The sequence below is a fragment of the Ornithorhynchus anatinus genome, chromosome 5 (genome assembly GCF_004115215.2).
Source record: "Ornithorhynchus anatinus isolate Pmale09 chromosome 5, mOrnAna1.pri.v4, whole genome shotgun sequence".
Taxonomy (NCBI): Eukaryota; Metazoa; Chordata; class Mammalia; order Monotremata; family Ornithorhynchidae; genus Ornithorhynchus; species Ornithorhynchus anatinus.
Window position 1 is genome coordinate 100,887,030 of NC_041732.1, and position 19,474 is coordinate 100,906,503.

Consider the following 19,474-nt stretch of genomic DNA (forward strand, 5'->3'; position numbering starts at 1 on the left):
GGGTTCAAATCCCGGCTCTGCCACTTCTCAGCGGTGCGACTGTGGGCACGTCACTTAACTTCTCTGTGCCTCAGTTCCCTCATCTGTAAAATGGGGATTAACTGTGAGCCTCACGTGGGACAATCTGATTACTAGGTATCTCCCTCAGCACTTAGAACAGTGCTCGGCACATAGTAAGTGCTTAACAAAATACCAACATTATTATTATTATTAAGCGCTTACTACGTGCCAAACACTGTTCAAGCGCTGGGTAGATACAAGGTTATCAGGTTGTCCCACGTGGACTTCACAGTCTTAATCCCCATTTTCCAGATGAGGTAAAAGGCACAGAGAAGTTAAGTGGCTTGCTCTAGGTCACACAGCAGACAAATGGCAGAGCCGGGATTAGAACTCATGTCCTATGACTCCCAAGCCCGGCTACCCAGTGTGATCATTTGGAGATATATCGTATGACTTTTGCACAACCCATCCGCCCCCCCCAAACATCACCCCGACATAACAGCAACCCAGATATACAAGTGGATAACTGCGGAGAGGGGAGGTTGAGGGGAAAGGGGCTAAAACGAGAGAGCCTATCATCACTTCCTCCTCCCCACCCACCAGATGTGACTCACTTAAACAAGCAAACAAACTAAAACCAAAAGTAAAATTCAGGAAGAATGTCGGATGAGAAAATAAAAGATTAGTATCAGAGGAAAATGAATCAATTGTCAACTAAAAAAATTAGGAAAAAATTCCAGAGGAAAGTCTTCAAAGTTAAGTTGTCCATTCCAAATCGAGGTTTAAAACTTACAAAAAAAATACAAGGAAAAACAAAAGCACCAATTAAGACTGATACGTAAATCAGTACAATGACTGACTAGGGAAGAAGCACAATAGCCATTTATAAGACAAAGCAGGGAGTAGAGAAGTAACCGATTAAATAAAAACAAAGTCGAATCGGTAGTAAAAACGATTTTCAAATGTAGCCCTTTAATACGATATACAAATGATCGTTCGGTTAATGTAAAATTTATCACACTGTCGGATCAAGAAATGGAAAGGAAACGAGTAAGGCGTGAGCGCCGACAGAAAGGGAAAAATCAGAGAGAATCCACGGTGGGGAAGGAAAAAGAAGAGGACACCCAAAAGGGGAAGGAAGGGCCAAAAGGGAGAGTGAAACGCCTCAAGAAATACAGATAGAGGACGGAAAAATAGACGGGAGACATAACTGGGAGAAAACAACAGCACCACTAGTAAACCAATAGAAGAGAAGACTATGTACAACGGTTGTGACTCCTTTTTGGAGCCAGAGAGTAGAAACTATAACTTCATCCTAACAGCGGCTTAGCATTTGCAGATTAAAACACACCAAAAAAAAAAAAAGGTTTACATGGGCTGCTAGCCTACCCCTTAAGTTCTGGGACTTCAAAGTCTCTCTTTCATATGTCCAATCGGCGAGAATCCTGCTCCTTCATTAAGTCTGGCTACTTAGGATGTATCCCTTGAGGAGGCTTTGCAAAATTTCAAACCTTCTAAGCTACACTGAGGCTATGCCTCAGTTGCCTAGCAGACGTTTCTCTCACGGTGAGGCAGTATTTCAAAGTAACTTTAGAACTGTGGGTCTAGAAACTCCCCGCACCTCAAAGCACTGTCCAGAACACTGTCCAAGCCACTGTCTTGGTTCACTGAAGCATTCATTGAAAGCTTCTTAGGAAGGAACCGCAGCTGCTTGGATGCCCTTTCCGAACAGCCCATCATCCTCTCCTACAGTGAAAGTCCCTGCTACCATCTCCTCCCCTCGCTTGTTGGTCCTGGGCAGCACAATAACGGTCAAAGTATTGAACGATTGCCGTTTCCTACATCTCTTCACAAGACTCAGCTTCCCCACAATTCTGCCTCCCCACCCCCCTCCCACCAAAGAAAGAGAGTCCCCTTTTAAGTTCTAGCGGCCGGCTATCCTTACTCTGACATTTGGACTCTTTGCCTACGGCACTTTGGCTTCATCAATTCCTTTCAAATAGCCCCAAATGCAGGTGCAGTCAAGTTACAGCAGTTCCCAAAGCCAGAGGAATGGATGCTCTGGGCACTAAGTTCAGTTCAACGCCCCTAGGGGAGTTTCCTCATCATTCTGGGGGGGTTTTGAAGCCCAAGACTGCCTGGGTCTTCCGAGCGAGGGTAGACGCTACCGCCCGCCTCCGACGCTTTACTTTTGGACAGGAAGAGACGCACAGACTCCGGGTCCAATCCGCTTCCAGCATTTCCTCTCTCTTCAGATCTTACTCTAAGACTTTTGGATCTCTGACCGCCCAACTCTGCGTTTTACCACATCGCCTGATGGGTGGATAGCGCCTTCCAATTTCCCCCCAGAAAGCACTAGTGAACTCCTCTCCAATCACCCTAGCCAATACGGGTACTGATGACGATAAAAAGCCACTAATTCAATGAGGAAGTCTACTCTGTGGGCATTCTGCCCATTCCTCTTCTAGTTGCCAAGGCAGGTAGGTATTAAGGAAGAGGAGAGGTCCCGGCTTTAGCACATAGACAACAATCGTGAGAAGAGACACATTTATACATATTGCTACATCAGAAGGGAGTCAAAGGGTCTTCGATCACTCGCGAGTCAACATTTCTTCTTCCGTCTCCAGGATGGCAGCCTTCTGTTTATACTTGTCTATGATTTCATTCAGATCTTTCAAGGAATCCTCGGACATAAATTCTTCAAATTCTCTGTCCGCTCTGAGAATCTGTTCCTCAAGGTATTTCTACGGAAGAGAAGATTTGTATTATCTTGTATCTTAAATTGTATCTTAAATAATTATAATTATTTATATTAATGGCCATCTCCCCCTCCAGACAGTAAGCTCACTGTGGGCAGGGAACGCGTCTCCTAACTCTGGTGTATTGTAATAATAATGGCATTTGTTAAGCGCTTACTATGTGTCAAGCATTGTTCTGAGCGCTGGGATAGATAACAAGGTAATCAGGTTGGAGAGAGTCCATAATAACAATAATGGTGGTATCTGTTAAGTGCTCACTATGCGCAAAGCACTGTTCTAAGTGCTGGGGGGATACAATGTGATCAGATTGTCCCACATGGGCCTCACATTTTTAATCCCCATTTTACAGCTGAGGTAACTGAGGCACCGAGAAGCGGTGAATTGCCCAAACTCACACAGGTGATAAGTGGCAGAGCTGGGATTAGAACTCATGACCTCTGACTCCTAAGCCTGGGCTCTTTCCATTAAGCCACGCTGCTTCTCTGAGTCCATGTTCCCCATGGGGCTCACAGGCTTAATCCCCATTTTATAGATAAGGTAACTGAGGCCCAGAGAAGTGAAGTGACTTACCCAAGGTCACAGAGCAGACATTACTATCCCAAGTGCTTAGTACAGTACTCTAAAGCAGTATGGTGTAGTGGATAGAGTCCGGGCCTGGGGAGTCAGGAGTTCTTGGATTCTAATCCCTGCTCTGCCACTTGTCTGCTGTGTGACCTTGGGCAAGTCACTCCACTTCTCTGTGGCTCAGTCACCACAACAGTCAAACGGGGAATGAGACTGTGTCCTCCCCGATTTGCTTGTAATAATAATAATAATGGTATTTGTTAAGTGCTTACTATGTGCCAGGCACTGTACTAAGCACTGGGCCTGGCACAGAGTAACCACTTAAATACTATAATTATAATAACTATTAATAAATGGCATTAATTGAATTATAAAGATATGACAAATAGTAGAAGCATCATTTTTTGAATGCCCGCTTGGTGTCATGCACAATACCAGGGGGTTGGGAAGTACAGAACAGAATAACCTGCGGCCTGACCATAAAGAGCTTTCACTCCAACAGGGGAGACAAACCAAATTATTTACCACTAAAGGGCGGGCAAAATACCCAGAAGGAACACACGTACCTGAGTGCTAAGGTGTAAATAAGTTCATAAGTACTAGAGGCTGGCTGAAGGAACAACAATCAATCGTATCTGAGTACTTACTACGTGCGGAGTGATGTACCAGGTGCTTGGCAGAGGGCAGTGTAACGGAATAGGCACGTTCCCCGTCCTCAGGGAGCTTACGGTTTATGAGCCAGGCCCTTGAGACATGAACTGAAGGAAGCTTTTTGGAGGAGGTGGAATTTTAGGAGGAACTTTAATATGTGAGAGGGGGTCGCAAGATGGAGGAAGGGCAGGGGTGAGGGGACTGAAGGGAGTCGAGAGGGAAGTCTAGGTGGGTTGGCTTGGGAGGAAAAAGAACAGAGTTGGGGGAAGAGGAAGCCCAGTGTGGGCAAGTAACGTGCCTACTGACTGAGCTGTATTTGTACTCTCCCAAGAATTTAGTACAGTGCTTGGCACACAATAAAGGCTCAGTAAATACCGCTGATTGAGGAGGGGTCAGATAATGGAGAAGCTTGAAGCCGAATGAGGAGTTTGAGAGAGACAGGAGGAGGTCAATGAAGGGTTTAGAGAGACTGATGCTTCGGGAAGATGATCCGTATAGCGGGATTAAAAAGAAAAAAGAAATTTGTTAAGCACTTACTACGCACCAGGCACCGTACTAAGTTCTGGGATGGATACAAGCTGATCAGGTTGGACACAGTCCATGTCCCATACATAGGGCTCACAATCTTAATCCCCATTTTACAGATGAGGTAACTGAGGCACAGAGCAGTGACTTACCCAAGGTCACACAGCAGACGGATTATCCTGTATCTACCCCAGCACTTAGTACAGTGCCTGGCACTTAGTATTTAACAGATACCATGATTATTATTATTATTATTGTTATAAGTGGTGGATCTGAGACTGAGAATCCAGTTCCTTCCAAATCCTTCTGACATTGTGGTTCAGAATAGAGCAGGTTGGTGGGTGTGAGAGGTGGACAAGCAGCTAGAAACTGGGATCCTTACTGTACATGACTTTCAGAACTTAAGTTTTTGCTTCAAGGGAGCCAGACTTAGTCTGGGGGGGGACGGGGGAGAGAGAGGAAACCCCCCCCCACTATTTGCAACTAAAGACATCATTAAAGAATTATTTCAATAAGCTTAAAAAGGATCTTTCAGAAAATTCAGCTTGATCTTTCTATTGAACAATATCTCTAAGCGCTTATTACGGGCCAGGCGCTGTACTAAGCACTGGGGTGGATACAGACAAATGGGGTTGGACACTGTTCCCGGCCCATGTGGGGCTCACAGTTTCAGTCCCCCCATTTTACAGATAAAAAGTCAATAAATATTATATATATTTTAAATCCATTCATTGAAAGTACTCTGAACATAGATAGGAGTCAGTTTCCCACCACTTACTTCCACAGATTCTACATGAGTGGCAACGACCTCCAAGAGACGTTGCACATTAATGCCGATTTTCCATCTTTCTTCAGTTGTCGTCTGCAAGACCACTTGATATCTGTGAAACAGAAAAAAGAAGTTCCCAGTGATTGAATGTAGTTTCGCTACTTAGAGATAAATTTGCCCAGATTGAAGTTTCCATAAAAGAAGGCATATACACAATGAAAACTGAGGTTCCGTGAAGACTCCCAATATCTTGGCATACTCTTTTACAAAGGGGAACCTTCCTACCTTACTAAGGAGAAGTCAGGTTTAACTCAATGAGCTTATTTCTTCAGCTGCAGTGCACTGAAAATTACACAGTAGCCTAAAGACATCTTTTTTTTAACCTTCTGTAGCATTTACAATGAGTCTAAAAGGTCGTGTTCTGGTTGTGAGCTCACCCACGCACGCGCTGACCCCTGCACACCTAACATTAGGTAAGATGTCAGGGTTGTCTAATGGATAGAGCTCGGCCCTGGAAGTCAGACGATCCTGGGTTTTAATCCCTGCTTTGCTACCTGTCTGCTGTGTGACCTTGGGCAGGTCACTTCACCCCTCTGGGCCTCAGTTACCTCATCTGCAAAATGGGGATTAAATTATAAATTACTTATTTATGCACATTAATGTCCATCTCCCACTCTGGACCGTAAGCTCACTGTGGGCAGGGAATGCGTCTATTAATTCAGTTGTACTGCACTCTCCCAAGCGCTTAGTATAGTGGTCTGCACCTAATAAGCGCTCGATAAATACCTTTAAGTTTGTGAACCCCATGTGGAACATGGACGGTGTCCAACCTGATGACCTTGTAGCTATCCCAGTGCTTCGAACAGCTCCTGCCACGTCATAAGCACTTAGATACCTCATTATTTCTTTAAAAAATAAACCGGGAGACTGATTCTGAAAATACTCCTCTGAAAAACTGTACTTACTGGCGCTGAATATCGTTCAGTTCATTTGTAGCTTCGCTGAGGCCTTCATTTACCCCACTCTCAAGTAAATGTTTGTGCTTCTCCAGGGACTCGAGCTCAGTAGCCCGCTTCTTCTCCTCTTCTTCCGCTTCCTTCAGGGATGAGAACACACAAGAAGTCACTTCAGCCCTGTTGGTGTCCCTCGGTGTCCCTCTGTCCCCCCGGAATCTCCTCGTATCTACCCCAGCGCTTAGCACATAGTAAATGCTTACAAATAACATTTAACCACCACCACCACCACATATTTCGTTGTCGGTTTAGGGTGACTTTAGAACAGCAAATAATCCTCAGTCAAGTGCACAGAGAGAGAGCCCCACTGAAAGATCACTTTAATGTATGCAGAACCTGGAAAGCTTGGAGTCGGGGTCTTAAGTGCAAGGATGCATATTGCGAAGGTAGTTTCACTAGGTTTTTTTTTTGTTCTTTCAAGAAAAATTATCATGGGTTTAAAATTAGGATAGTGAGAAAAAGTACAAATGTTAAAAGTCATTGAAACAAAATGTAGAAATCTTGAAGTAAATTGGGGGACTTGGGGGGCGATAAGAAGGGGAAAAATATCTGCAAAGCCATCAGTCAAAGGCTTCCCTTGCTTTCAATATTATAAATGGGCTGAAAGTTAGTGAAACTAGGAGCTCTCAGTCTATCAAAGCAGAAAATACTTGTAGCTAGATAACTTCCAAGAAAAGGATGTGGCTGTGGTCATAAGGATCAAACTTGCATTTCCAGAACATTCTGGTCTAAGGCCACAGTAGGCTTTGCTACATTAGTGGGGATTAGTGATTTTGAAGCTAGGAGTGAATTTCTGTTCCATTTCAGAGAACGGAATGGACTCACTTGAAAAGAAAACTAGTGTTTATGTGCAGTCGTCTCTCTCTCTCTCTCTCTCCCTCCCCTGCCCCTAGAAAGTTTCCAGGAAATGCTAAGTTGTCTGCAGACGATACTCTTAATGGAGACTTTCAATTCTCCAAAATGGCTGCTCAAACTGAAAACTGTCAGGGTCAAAGAGATAGAGAAAAAAAAGTCTGGTTGTCAACTGTTCTACCTACATGGTAAATGATGATTTTAGGTAGTGATGCCTGTTTTGTAAATTCACTGTTCTAGTTCAACAGATTGTGGAATAACCAAAGTTTGTTTCTGATATTGCACAACACGGGACATCCCAACCAACTAGTAACGAGGCACGCGACCTGGGTCAAAAACCGTGGTTTTACTGACTCTCCTCACTCTCCAACTCCTCCTCCCCCTCAATCCTGTGTTCATTTCTGCCCTCACTCTCCTCTTCCTGCTCACCCCGTGTGTGAGGTCTCTCAAGGTTCTGTCAGGGGTACCCCTCTCACTTTACTCTCACTGCTTTGGGGGAGCTCATCCGCTCCCACGGCTTCGGTCCCCCCCCATCTCCCGGAAACATTACATAACCTCGGCTTCACTGATGCCGGCCTCTCCTGGTTCTCTTCTTCAGTCTCTTTTGCAGGCTCCTCCTCTGCCTCCCACCCCCCAACTGTGTGGGGGTCCCTCAAAGTTCACTTCTGCATCCTCTTCTTTTCTCCTTCTACACCCACATGCTTGAAGAACTCATTCCTCCCTCCCGGCATCAACTGTCCCCTCTCTCTGGATAATCTTGTCCTAAAAAGCACGTTTAGTCCGTGTGTCCTCTAGGCTGAAAGCTGTCCTTCTACCATACTCTCTCAAGAGCTTAGTACAGTGCTCTGTACATCGTAAATGCACAATAAATATCTTTGCTTGATCTCTTCTCCCACTACACCTCTGCTATTTCTTTGACGCCAACCCGCTCAACTTCCCCACCTCCAACATGCTGCACACACTCTTCCTCTTTCCTGCAACTTATTCAATCGTATTCATTGAGCACTTACTGCGTGCCAAGTACTGTACTAAGAACTTGGGAGAGGACAATATAACAATAAACAGACAACTTCCCCTTTCAAAGTTTCCTAATGGTATTTGTTAAACGCTTATTATGTGCCAGGCACTGTTCTAAGTGCTGGGTTAGATACGAGATATTCAGGTTGGACTCGGTCCCTGCCCCACATGGGGCTCACAATCTTAATCCCCATTTTACAGATGAGGGAACTGAGACCCAGGGAAATTAAATGACTTTCCTAAGGTCACAGAGCAGAGAAGTGGTGGAACTGGAATTAGAACGTAGGTCCTTCTGGCTCCCAGGCCCGAGCTTTAATCACTAGGCCAAAATCCACCTCCAAGAAGCGTCTCCCATTGGTTTTTCTTCTCAGGTCAACCCCTGGAAGTATCATCTCAACACCTGATGCCCTCATAGCCCGCCACAACAGAAAACTCCACCCAAATATAGACAGCATTACCTCCAGTTAATGACCCCCAGGGCACTGCTAGATTTATCTTCAAACTAAGTGAGAAATTATGATTCTAGCTTGCCAGCACTTTGCTTACTGAAACTCCTGTCTCGCCGACAGTACTTCAAATTGATCGCCCCTTCAGCCAGAGAAGGTGATAAGAACAGCAGTTGAATATCCAGGTGTCACAACCATATAGTAAGCAAGGTGATAGTAAATATATCTGTGTAACCCATACGTGGAATAATAAGATATTATTATTGTGAGGCTTGACACCACATTTAAAGCACAGTCCTGTCAGCTTACATGCAGAAAATATGTACTCTTTTAGGGAGGGACTTTCCAGTTTTGTCAATTAGTGCCTAACCCAGTAAGAGGGAGAATGGCATTGAGTCTCCGTTTTACAGAGGAGGAAACTGAGGCCCAGATGGGAAGTGACTAGCTCAAGCTCATAAGCCAGGCAAACGCAACGGCTGGGACTGGAATCCAGATTCTCCGACTTCCAGGCCCTTGTTCCTTCCACTAGGCCAGGCTTGTGGAACAAAGCAAAGGGGTGGTGACTTGTGTTCAAAGAGGGAAGGACAAAGTGGAGTTGGGAAAAAAAGGACTCTGTTCAATTCCTTCCTCCAATTTTAAACTTCCTCAAGTTTAAAGTCACTTACCATACTAGCACTATTTCATTGCCTCCCCTATGGTAAGAATCCTGGCAGTTACGTACACACTGGTATAAGAGAATGGGTAACTTCTCAAATACTAGATCCATACCTTTATTTTCTGCTGGTAAAGATCATCTAACTTTTGTATTTCTTCTTTCAACATTTTTACAGTCCTCTTGCTTTCTGCTACCATGGTGTTCACCTGGAAGAAAATTTCGTTTTAAAAAAGTGAGCTCTGGGATGCAAATACTTCAAGTTTCCCTAGCAAGTAACTGGCAGTATGATTTTACTCTTCTTTCACTGACCTCCATTTATTCGTTCACTCAGTCGAATTTATTGCGCGCTTACTGTGTGCAGAGCATTATACTAAGCACTTGGGAGAGTACAATAAAACAATAAACAGACATTACCTGCCCACAGTGAACTTAAAGTCTAGATGGGGAGACAGACATTATCATAAATAAGTTAGAGATCTGGATCTAAGTGCTGTGGGGCTGGGGATGAATGAAGGGAGCAAGACAGGGTGACGCAGAAGGGAGAGGAAGAAGAGGAAAGAGGGCTTAGTCAGGAAAAGCCTCTCAGAGGAGATGTGGCTCGACTAAGGCTTTGAAGGGGGAGAGAATAATGGTCTGTCAGATACGAGGAAGAAGGACACTGTAGGCCAGAGGTGGGATGCGGGCGAGAGGTCAGTGGCGAGAGATGAGACGGAGGTACAGTGAGAAGCTTGGCATTAGAGGAGCAAAGCGGGCGGGCTGGATTGTAGTAGGAGAGTAGCGATAAACTGCCTTCCTTTTTGTTTTTAGGACCCCTGACTGTTTTTGAAAATCCTTCCATTTTCATTTGTTCATTGTTGAAAATGTAAACTTTTACCCAGAACTCTCTAATAAGAGACGTTGGCTTCAACTGGACCAATTTGAAACAGCTCAACTACTAAGTGACAGAACTGGCCCACGGTACAGGACACACTGGACCAACAAGGTCTTAATTTTAATCTATAAATATCAACTTTTGTTATACACTCTGCTTATTAGTCCTCTGTACAAAATCCATTAAAAAAAGTAACGAATATGTCCATAGCCATGCATTACTCGATACTGGAGGAATAATTCTCCAGGGTGAGAAGACACTAGAATTTAGCCAAAAAAACAGGGGAGTGAGGAAGATAGTTTTATTCCCCCTCGGCACAGATCTTGATTTTGGACTAATAATAATAATAATAATGATATTTCTTAAGTGTTTACTAAGCAGCGTGGCTCAGTGGAAAGAGCCCGGGCTATGGAGTCAGAGGTCATGGGTTCGAATCCCGGCTCGGCCACTTGTCAGCTGTGTGACTTTGGGCAAGTCACTTAACTTCTCGGTGCCTCAGTGACCTCATCTGTAAAATGGGGATTAAGACTGTGAGCCCCACGTGGGACAACCTGATTCCCCTGTGTCTACCCCAGCGCTTAGAACAGTGCTCTGCACATAGTAAGCGCTTAATAAATACCAACATTATGTAGATACAAGAAAATCTGGTTCCACTGGGACTCAAAGTCTTATTCCCCAAATTTTGCAGATGAGGGAACTGAGGCCCAGAGAAACTAAGTGACTTGCCCAAGTGACTCACACAGCAGGGAAGTGGGAGAGCCGGGATTAGAATCCAGGACTTCTGATTTCTAGGCCCGTGCTTGTTCTGCTAGGCCAAGCTGCTTTTGTGGCCTTAAAATATTACCATACTCTAGATTTTAAAATGTGAAGGGTAAAGTTTCATTAAAATAATAATACTTAAAGACAAAACAAAAACCACAACACTTCGACAGCTTTGGCAGTTTTTGTTCAGGGTCTCAGCTAAACGAAAGACCTAAGGTGTGAAAGAGGGAGAGAGGGAGAGGAGAGAGGGAGAGAGAAAGAAAGAAAGCCACTTTTCCCCTGCTAAAATTGATTCTGAAAAAAGGTCTCTACTGCTCTGTCAGAAACCAGGACAACCGCAACAGAGGCCTGGAATTTATGTTTACTGGGGAGGTGAAACAAAACAGAAAACCTGCCCCATATAGTAGGTGCTCAATTAATGCCACCAGCACAGAAAATATCTGTGCTATGGAAAGAGAAGGGAGGTGATCAATCAGTGGTATTAATTGAGCACTTACTGGTTGTAAAACTATTCATTAAGCACTTGCAGAGCACTGTATTAAGTGCTTGGGAGAATACTGAGAGAGAAATGTTTTGGGGAACTCTCATTTTACATCTCTTCCATGAAGTCACAACCAGAGACGGTGTCAGTTCTGAATCCTTCCACTCCTCCTAACCCCTCCCTCAAAAAAGCCAAAGCTCTCGACTTGAAGAGGGAAAAAAAAAATCCTCAAGCCTCAATATTTGGCATTATGCAGCTCTTGCCTCAAAGTTCCTGATCAAGGCTCAAAAGGACTTATCTGTTAAGAGAAACTCCAAGCTCCTTTTAGTGGTATTGTGTACCTATTTTTTTATTTATTCATGGGGAAGCAGCGTGGTTCAGTGGAAAGAGCCCGGGCTTGGGAGTCAGAGGTCGTGGGTTCTAATCCCAGCTCCACTGCTTGCCAGCTGTGTGACTTTGGGCAAGTCACTTAACTTCTCTGTGCCTCAGTTATCTCAACTGTAAAATGTGGATTAAAACTGTGAGCCCCACGTGGGACAAGCTGATCACCTTGTATCCCCCAGCGCTTAGAAAAGTGCTTTGCACAAAGTAAGCGCTTAACAAATACCACTATTTGCCGATTTGTACATTCCAAGCGCTTAGTACAGTGCTCTGCACATAGTAAGCACTCAATAAATACTATTGAATTAATGTCTCTTTCCCCCTCTAGACTCATGTGGGCAGGGAATGTGTCTGTTTTTTGTTCTGTTGTAATCTCCCAAGCGCCTAGTACAGTGCTTTTCACACAGTAAGTGCTCAATAAATACGACTGAATGCATGAATGAATAGCATTGACGCTAGCTGAGTGCTTCTCGGGACTGACGTCTCATATGAGGGGTCTGTTTATGTTTTCTCTGAATCCATATGAAATGCGATACCTTACTAGGATGATTTTAGCCTAAATTTATTTCAATACTTAAAAAAACCCCAAACCCCAACAACCCCCCCCCCAAACAAAACACCAAACCATACCTATTTCTTCAATTAAAAAACAATAACCTTTTCAAACTTTGCAAGTCACCCAAGGTTTGTCCATTATTCTGTTAATGGCTTGTGCTGAAAAAGCAGCTCCCCCCAACTTTCCCAAAGTCATTTCTATTTCACAAGTTTTATTTATCTTTAAATGACTACATTTCAATATTTTAGAAATACCCTACTACATCAGACAACTGGGCTTCCAGTCCAATATTCAGTCTCCAATAATGGAACAAAAAGATGTGGGAGAAAGTTTAAGGTAACGTTGCCTTTGACTTACTTGCTCTAGAGTATCCTCTAAACCGATTTTCTTATGGAGCGCTTTACTGATTTCATCTTCGGTTTGGTTCAAGCGTTCCTTAAGAGGCACCTTGAAAGCATAAGAAAACATTTTTAATCCTCACACAGTGGAGAGTGGCTAAGAGTTCATAAAGATAAATACTCCAAGAACAGAAGTTATTTGGTACTATGAATATTTGCCTGTGATCAATTCTATGTTTTAGTCATTTTGAAGTTCCTGGACCACACTCAAAAATAAATATAAAAAGAACTGCAAACTTCACACGCTTCATTACAATTCAGTAATCCCTTACAGTATTACTATTTCCAATTTCTGTGGTTCCGCTGATCCTTGCATTGTTCCATTATCATCTATCCCTCTCCCCACAAAATAATAATAATAATTATGGTATTTGTTAAGCGCTTACCTTGTGCCAAGCACTGTTATAAGCTCTGGGATAGATACAGGGTAATCAGGTTGTCCCAAGTGGGGCTCACAATCTCAATCCCCAATTAACAGATGAGGTAACTAAGGCACAGAGAAGTTAAGTGACTTGTGCAAGGTCACACAGCAGACATGAGGCGGAGGCGGGATTAGAACCCACATCCTTTGGATCCCCAAACCCGGGCTCTTACCTGATGTGCTCGGGCAGAAGCTAACAAGATATCTGACTCAAAAGTTATCTTCAGATTTAAGCAGTTGCTTTCTACCTCCTGCTCCCCCTTTTTAAGCTATTGAGAAGCAGCGTGGCTTAGTGGAACGAGCACAGGCCATGGAGTCAGAGGACCTGGGGGCTAATTCCCACTCTACCATTTACCTGCTGCGTGACCTTGGGTGATCACTTAACTTCTCTATGCTACCCTCATCTGCCCAATGGGGGTGCAATATTTGTGTTCCCCCTACTTAAAATGTGAGCCCCACGTAGGACCTGATCATCTTGTATCTACCCCAGTCCTTGGCACAAGACAAGCACTTGACGAGGATCACAATTATTATCCTAACTCTCCACAAGTGATGAAGCAAATCTATGACAGCAGGTATAGCTGCTACACTTCTTCTCTACATTATTGCTATTTAGCTGACCACACTATGGTAAAAACCCAAACATTTTAATAATATTTAATAATTATGGTATTTAAGTGATTCTTCTCTCTCACTATGGTAAAAACACACATATTTTAATGGTATTTAATAACCGTGGTATTTAAGTGATTATTCTGTGTCAAGCACCGTTCTAAGAGCTGGATTAGGTACAAGTTCATTAGGTCCCTGTTCCAAAGGGGTTCACAATTAGTAAGAGGGAGAACGGGTATTGAATCCTCATTCTTCAGTTGCGGAAAGTGGCCCAGACGAGTTCATTCAATCGTTTTTACTGAGCGCTTACTATGCGCAAAGCACTGTACTAAGCGCCTGAGAAACTGCGAATGGTTTTTGGAACTGCCCACGGTCACAGAGCAGGCCAGTGGCAGAGTCAGCATTAGGTCCTTGTTTTTTCCACTAGGCCACACTGTTTTGAAGAACAAGCAATTAAAATTTAAATGGAGTAAAAAATGGCAGTAGGAATAACACCAAAAAAAACCACCACAATCTATCAATTCTTTCCTCCCTCTCCCCAACTCGATTCTGGAAATATAGCCAGCAGAACCCTTGCTTTATGAGTAGTTATTCTGCTCTACCATTTAATAATGATATTTGTTAAATGCTTACTACGTGCCAAGCACTGTTCTAATATATGGTCTCATTATACACTTTGGATAGAATAAGATGGAAGGAAGGGGAACCATACCGCGAACTGGTTTCAAAGCAATGAAGCCGAGCACGCAAAGTTGGACCTCTGCTTGAACCTTGTAGAAACCACGTCATCCGTCCTTCATTAACACCGCAAAGGCATCCACTTCTAACAACCCTAAACCTTTTGCTAATTAGAAAGCTTTTTAAACTGGAATCGAGTTTTTTGACTTCCACGATTTATCACGCTGTGACATTACGAAGTCTAAGGCTATTTCCAATAATCTTTATCCTAACCATTATTTTCCGTTGGAAACGTTTTTAAACAGCAGTACTTTTGGACAAAATGGTGGCTTTCATAAACGCAACGACCTGTGGGAGGAGAAACGCCTGCACATTCTTCAGTTCAATCGATACACCCCCACACTGCGTCCACTTACGTAGATTTGAGTTCTGTATTTCACTAGGCAATTGGGACCGGCTTCAGGGTTAAACTTGATTTCGTAGTCACACCCTTTGGAATTCTCTGCACTCTGGGGGATGAGTTTTAGTTTTCTGGCCAGTTTGTGATATTCTGCCAATTGGGTTTCAATCTGCGAAGGAGAACAACAAAAAGACACATCAGAAACCATCCCTGCTCTACCCAAACTGGAAAACTAATTGCTGATTTTCTGCCTTGAAGTTTGGCAGCAATCAGTGGTGTTTAGTGAGCGCTTACTACGTGCAGAGCATTGTAACAGTGCTTCGGACATAGTAGGCGCTTAACAAATACCATCATTATTAATGTACTAAGTGCTTAGAAGATCACAATACAGCAGAATTCGCAGACACCATCCCTGCCCGCGCCGGCAGACCATTTCAGAGGAGAGCGGTCTTTATCGACTCCTTTGGGAAAGACAATTTTCTCTAGCTTATCTCAATTACCGACCCAGTTTACTAGCGGCATCATGTTTTCTGCCGCTTCAGCACCGTTAGGTGACAGTTTCGCCACCACGCCTTTTTGAACGGAAGGTGGACTCTTAGATTTCAGTTTTACAGGGCCGCTCCCATACGATGTGAACACAACAGGGTGTAGACGGATCAGAGCGTTCGTAGAAGATCAGAGCCAACCGGGTAGCTCTAGACCGAGTTCATTCCGCAAAGCAGCTCTAGCTTATATCAGCCGTGACCATTATTAAAATAAATGAAAGGATTTACGACGTACCCCCTCTTTGCTTCTAGCGTATTTTAGCTCCTCATTCCAGAGCTGCTGCTGTTCGGCCTCCAGCTCTTTGGTCAATTTGTTGATGGTCTGCTGCAACTCATTTCTTTCATGATTTATTCTTTCAATGTCTGCAACTGAGTACTTCTGGTTATCGAAAGTATGCTGTAGTTTGGCATTCTCCTGCTTTATCGCTTCAAGCTCCATCTCTGCATTTAAGGAAACCACAGTTTTTTCAACTTCACTTATCACGGAGGGCTTCGCTGGCAGATATTAACAAGTCCGACGCTAGGCTCGTTTCAAACGGCGATACTGGAAGTCTGTTCCAAGGACTAGTGCTCTTGATTAAAAAGGACGCTTCCGAGAAACAGATTCAGGAATTTTGAAAGTTTCTAGGGGAAAACTGCTTAAGTCTACAATTTTGAGATTTGAAATATGCAGCGTGGCTCAGTGGAAAGAACACGGGCTTGGAAGACAGAGGTCATGGGTTCTAATCCTGGCTCCACCGTTTGTCAGCTGTGTGACTTTGGGCAAGTCACTTAACTTCTCCGTGCCTCAGTTACCTCATCTGGAAAATGGGGATTAAGACTGTGAGCCCCATGTGGGACAACCTGATCACCTTGTATCCTCCCCAGTGCTTAGAACAGTGCTTTGCACATAGTAAGCGCTTAACAAATGCCATTATTATTATTAACATTAACAAGTCGGTACCTCAAAAGGGAGATCAGAGAAATATTAAGTCGGGGGGAACTTAATTGACAGGAACTGCAAGACTAGAAATGGGGGAGTAATAACTAGTGAATCTAAGGGCCTTATGAACATCGGAGGAAGAGGTGAGCCTCCTCTGCTCCAAAATATTTGCTATTTGGTAAAAATTTCCTCCTTACCCAGGAAGTGGACAAGAACCTGCCAAACGAAAGAAAGCATTTGCCCCTTTTCACATCTTATGCTCTATTTCAGAAGAATTAAATATACCTATAAACATTCATTTATACATTCACTCAGTTGTATTTACTGAGTGCATACCATGGGCAGAGCACAGGACTAAGTGCTTAGAAGAGCACAATACAATAATAAACAGTGACATTCAATGCCCACGAGCTTACAGTCTAGAGGTGGGGGAACAGACATCGATACAAATACATATAAATAAAATGACAAATACGTACATAAATGCTGTGGAGTTGGGAGGGGGGGGAAGAGCAAAGGGAGCAAGTCAGGGAGAAACAGAAGGGGGTGGGAGACGAGGAAAAGTGGGGCTTAGTCTGGGAAGGCCTCTTGGAGGAGATGGGCCTTCAGTAAGGCTTTGAAGCGGGGGAGAGTAATGGTCTGTCGGATTTGAAAGGGGAGGGCGTTCCAGGCCGGAGGCAGGACGTGGCCCAGGGGTCGGCAGCGAGACAGGCGAGATCGAGGCACAGTGAGAAGCTCACAGGCCTCCGAGGTTTGCAAATAAGAGCGTTAATGCAAATGATCAGTTTCCTAACCAGGCTATTTCAGGGGTTGGCATACCGGGTTATTTTCTCACCTGCTGCAGCAACCTCCTCTGAAACATCTTTCACCTTCTGGTCGAGAATGCCTGTATGAGACTCCAAATTGGTCATATAAGCCTGATATTTCTGAACATCTGCTTGTAAGGACGTTTTCAGTTTTTTCAGCGATACTAGCCGATTCTTGGGGAAGAGAAAGACTGAATGATTAAACCTGTTTATGGAAGACTGACCGTCAGACCCACACATCAGAGATCGGTCATATTATGGTCCAATTCAAGTGATAAATTAAGGTAACAGTGTTCGATCTCCAGCCAGACAAAGATCATTGGAAACCTGCACTTCCATTTTTTTTCCTTACAGGGGACCATTTGGCAAGCATAAGAGAGTTTAACTTAGAAAACACTTCTAAACATTTTGGGTGGGGACGTAATGACCAGAAGGAGATTACTTGCAAAGTTTCTTCTTGGATAACTGTACATTGACTTATTTTAGGATGCTCACAAGAGTCTGAACCTGGCATTTCAAAAACAAAAAAGCCAACAAAACGAAGTTCTTGTCACTCAAGACCCACATGGATTAATAGATGTCCATCATCACCACAGTAGACATAAAAATAAGAGTAGCCATGTGTTGTGGAGAACATGAAAATCCTTTTATCAACCATTTCTGGTTCAGCAACTTGGCAAATTTTCCAACATTAACAATCTTATGTAAATAGACAGATATCTTGCATCATACATTAATTAGTAAGCTTCTTCAACACCTCAAGGGAGAACCCTATTTTTGATAAACCGAAACAAATAATTCCATAAAGCTTCTTAGTCTTGGCTTAAGTGAACTTTAACAAGGAACATTTACCTAGTCCTCTGATTAAGATCAAGTGGTGATTTATGTTAGGAGCCTGATTTATTTGATTTATGTTAGGAACCTAAAGTTGACAAATCCCGTTTAGGGTCCATTTCCCCAAAGGGTAAGGTTCCCCAGAGAAAAAGATGTTTACTAACCGGCTCATTCTCTCTCTCTCTTTCTAGTCTTGCAATTTCTATATTCAATCTTTTGTTTTCCATTGTTATGGACTCCAAGTGGGATTCATCCACATTATACAAGTCTTCTGCAAGGAAAATAAAAGGTATAACTGGTTACTGTCCCAAAATATCATATTTTGTATTATTTTGTCCCAGAGCAGCAAAACACATAAGCAACTCTATATTTAGGAAAACAAAGAAGGTTTTAAACCCATCTGGTTTATCTCTTCCCTATACGGCTCAAGTGCAGAAAGCTCCTTACCCGGGATTCAGAGGAAAAACTAAAAAGGAAGAGGTCCTGAAACAAGCTTAAAGTCTTTGAATACTCTGTGAGCAATAAAATTTCCTCCTCTTTGGATTAATACCTATGTTTTGGATTAAATTAGCTCAGGTAGTCATCATACTTACCTCACCTTAATCAATGACTCCCTTGGGTTTTCACACAAATTGCTAATTGCAAAGAAGGGGCGGGGAGGGGAAGATAATGTAAAACCTGTGTGCAATTATGAAATTAACAGGGCCAAATGCATACTGCAACTAACCTTCTAGGTTTATCTCAACCTCCACCTTTTCTAATCACAGTCCCCTTGCTCTCCCAGTTTGGAACTCTCTCCCCTGCTAATAACAATTAACAATAATAATGATGATGATTATGGTACTTGTTAAGGACATACTATGTGCCAAGCACTGTTCAAAACACTGCGATAGATAAAAGTAATCAGGTGGATACAGTACCTGTCCCACAGAGGGCTCTCAGTCTTAATCCCCATTTTACAGATGAGGTAACTGAGGCACCGAGAAGTCACTTGTCCAAGATCACACAGCAGGCACGTGACAGAGCTGGGATCAGAACCCAGGATGTCTGACTCCCAGGTCCACGCTCTTTCCACTAGTCCATAGCGCTTCCAGCAGACAACAGTCCTCTTGATATTCAAAGCCCTCTTCAAAAGCCACTTCAAGGCACAATCGATCGTATATACTGAGTGCTTACTGTGTGCAGGGCACTGTACTAACTGCTTAAGAGACAATAGTTTAACAATCTAACAGAGTTGGTAGTTACGTTCCCTGCCCACAACAGGCTTAAAATAAACCCAGCAGCCATCTCTACCATTTATACTCACCCTCAGCACTTACATTCGATTACTAAGCAGCGTGGCTTAGTGGAAAGAGCCGGGGTTTGGGAGTCAAAAGACGTGGGTTCTAATCCCAGCTCCGCCACTTGTCTGCTATGAGACCTTGGGCAATCACTTAACTTCTCTGTGCCTCAGTTACCTCACTGCATAATGGGGATTAAAACTGTGAGCCGCCCCCATGGGACATCCTGATTACCTTCTATCTACTTCAGTGCTTAGAACGGTGCTTGGCACAAAG

The 19,474-nt window shown here is 43.5% G+C and overlaps 1 protein-coding gene across 4 annotated transcripts in view; it reads right to left on the reverse strand.

Moving 5' to 3' along the window:
• Positions 1–943: 943 nt before the first annotated feature.
• NDC80 (NDC80 kinetochore complex component) overlaps positions 944–19,474 on the reverse strand; it is a 38,427-nt gene continuing 19,896 nt past the window's right edge. For all 4 annotated transcript variants that reach the window (XM_007666407.4, XM_007666406.4, XM_001505373.5 and 1 more), the window contains exons 9-17: positions 18,083–18,189; positions 17,114–17,258; positions 15,592–15,797; positions 14,828–14,980; positions 12,660–12,749; positions 9,365–9,457; positions 6,234–6,364; positions 5,278–5,380; positions 944–2,744 (exon numbers count right to left, since the gene is read on the reverse strand). In XM_007666407.4, the coding sequence (XP_007664597.1) occupies positions 2,592–2,744; positions 5,278–5,380; positions 6,234–6,364; positions 9,365–9,457; positions 12,660–12,749; positions 14,828–14,980; positions 15,592–15,797; positions 17,114–17,258; positions 18,083–18,189 (1,181 nt within the window). In that variant the 3' untranslated portion in view covers positions 944–2,591. The remainder of the gene's footprint in view (positions 2,745–5,277; positions 5,381–6,233; positions 6,365–9,364; positions 9,458–12,659; positions 12,750–14,827; positions 14,981–15,591; positions 15,798–17,113; positions 17,259–18,082; positions 18,190–19,474) is intronic.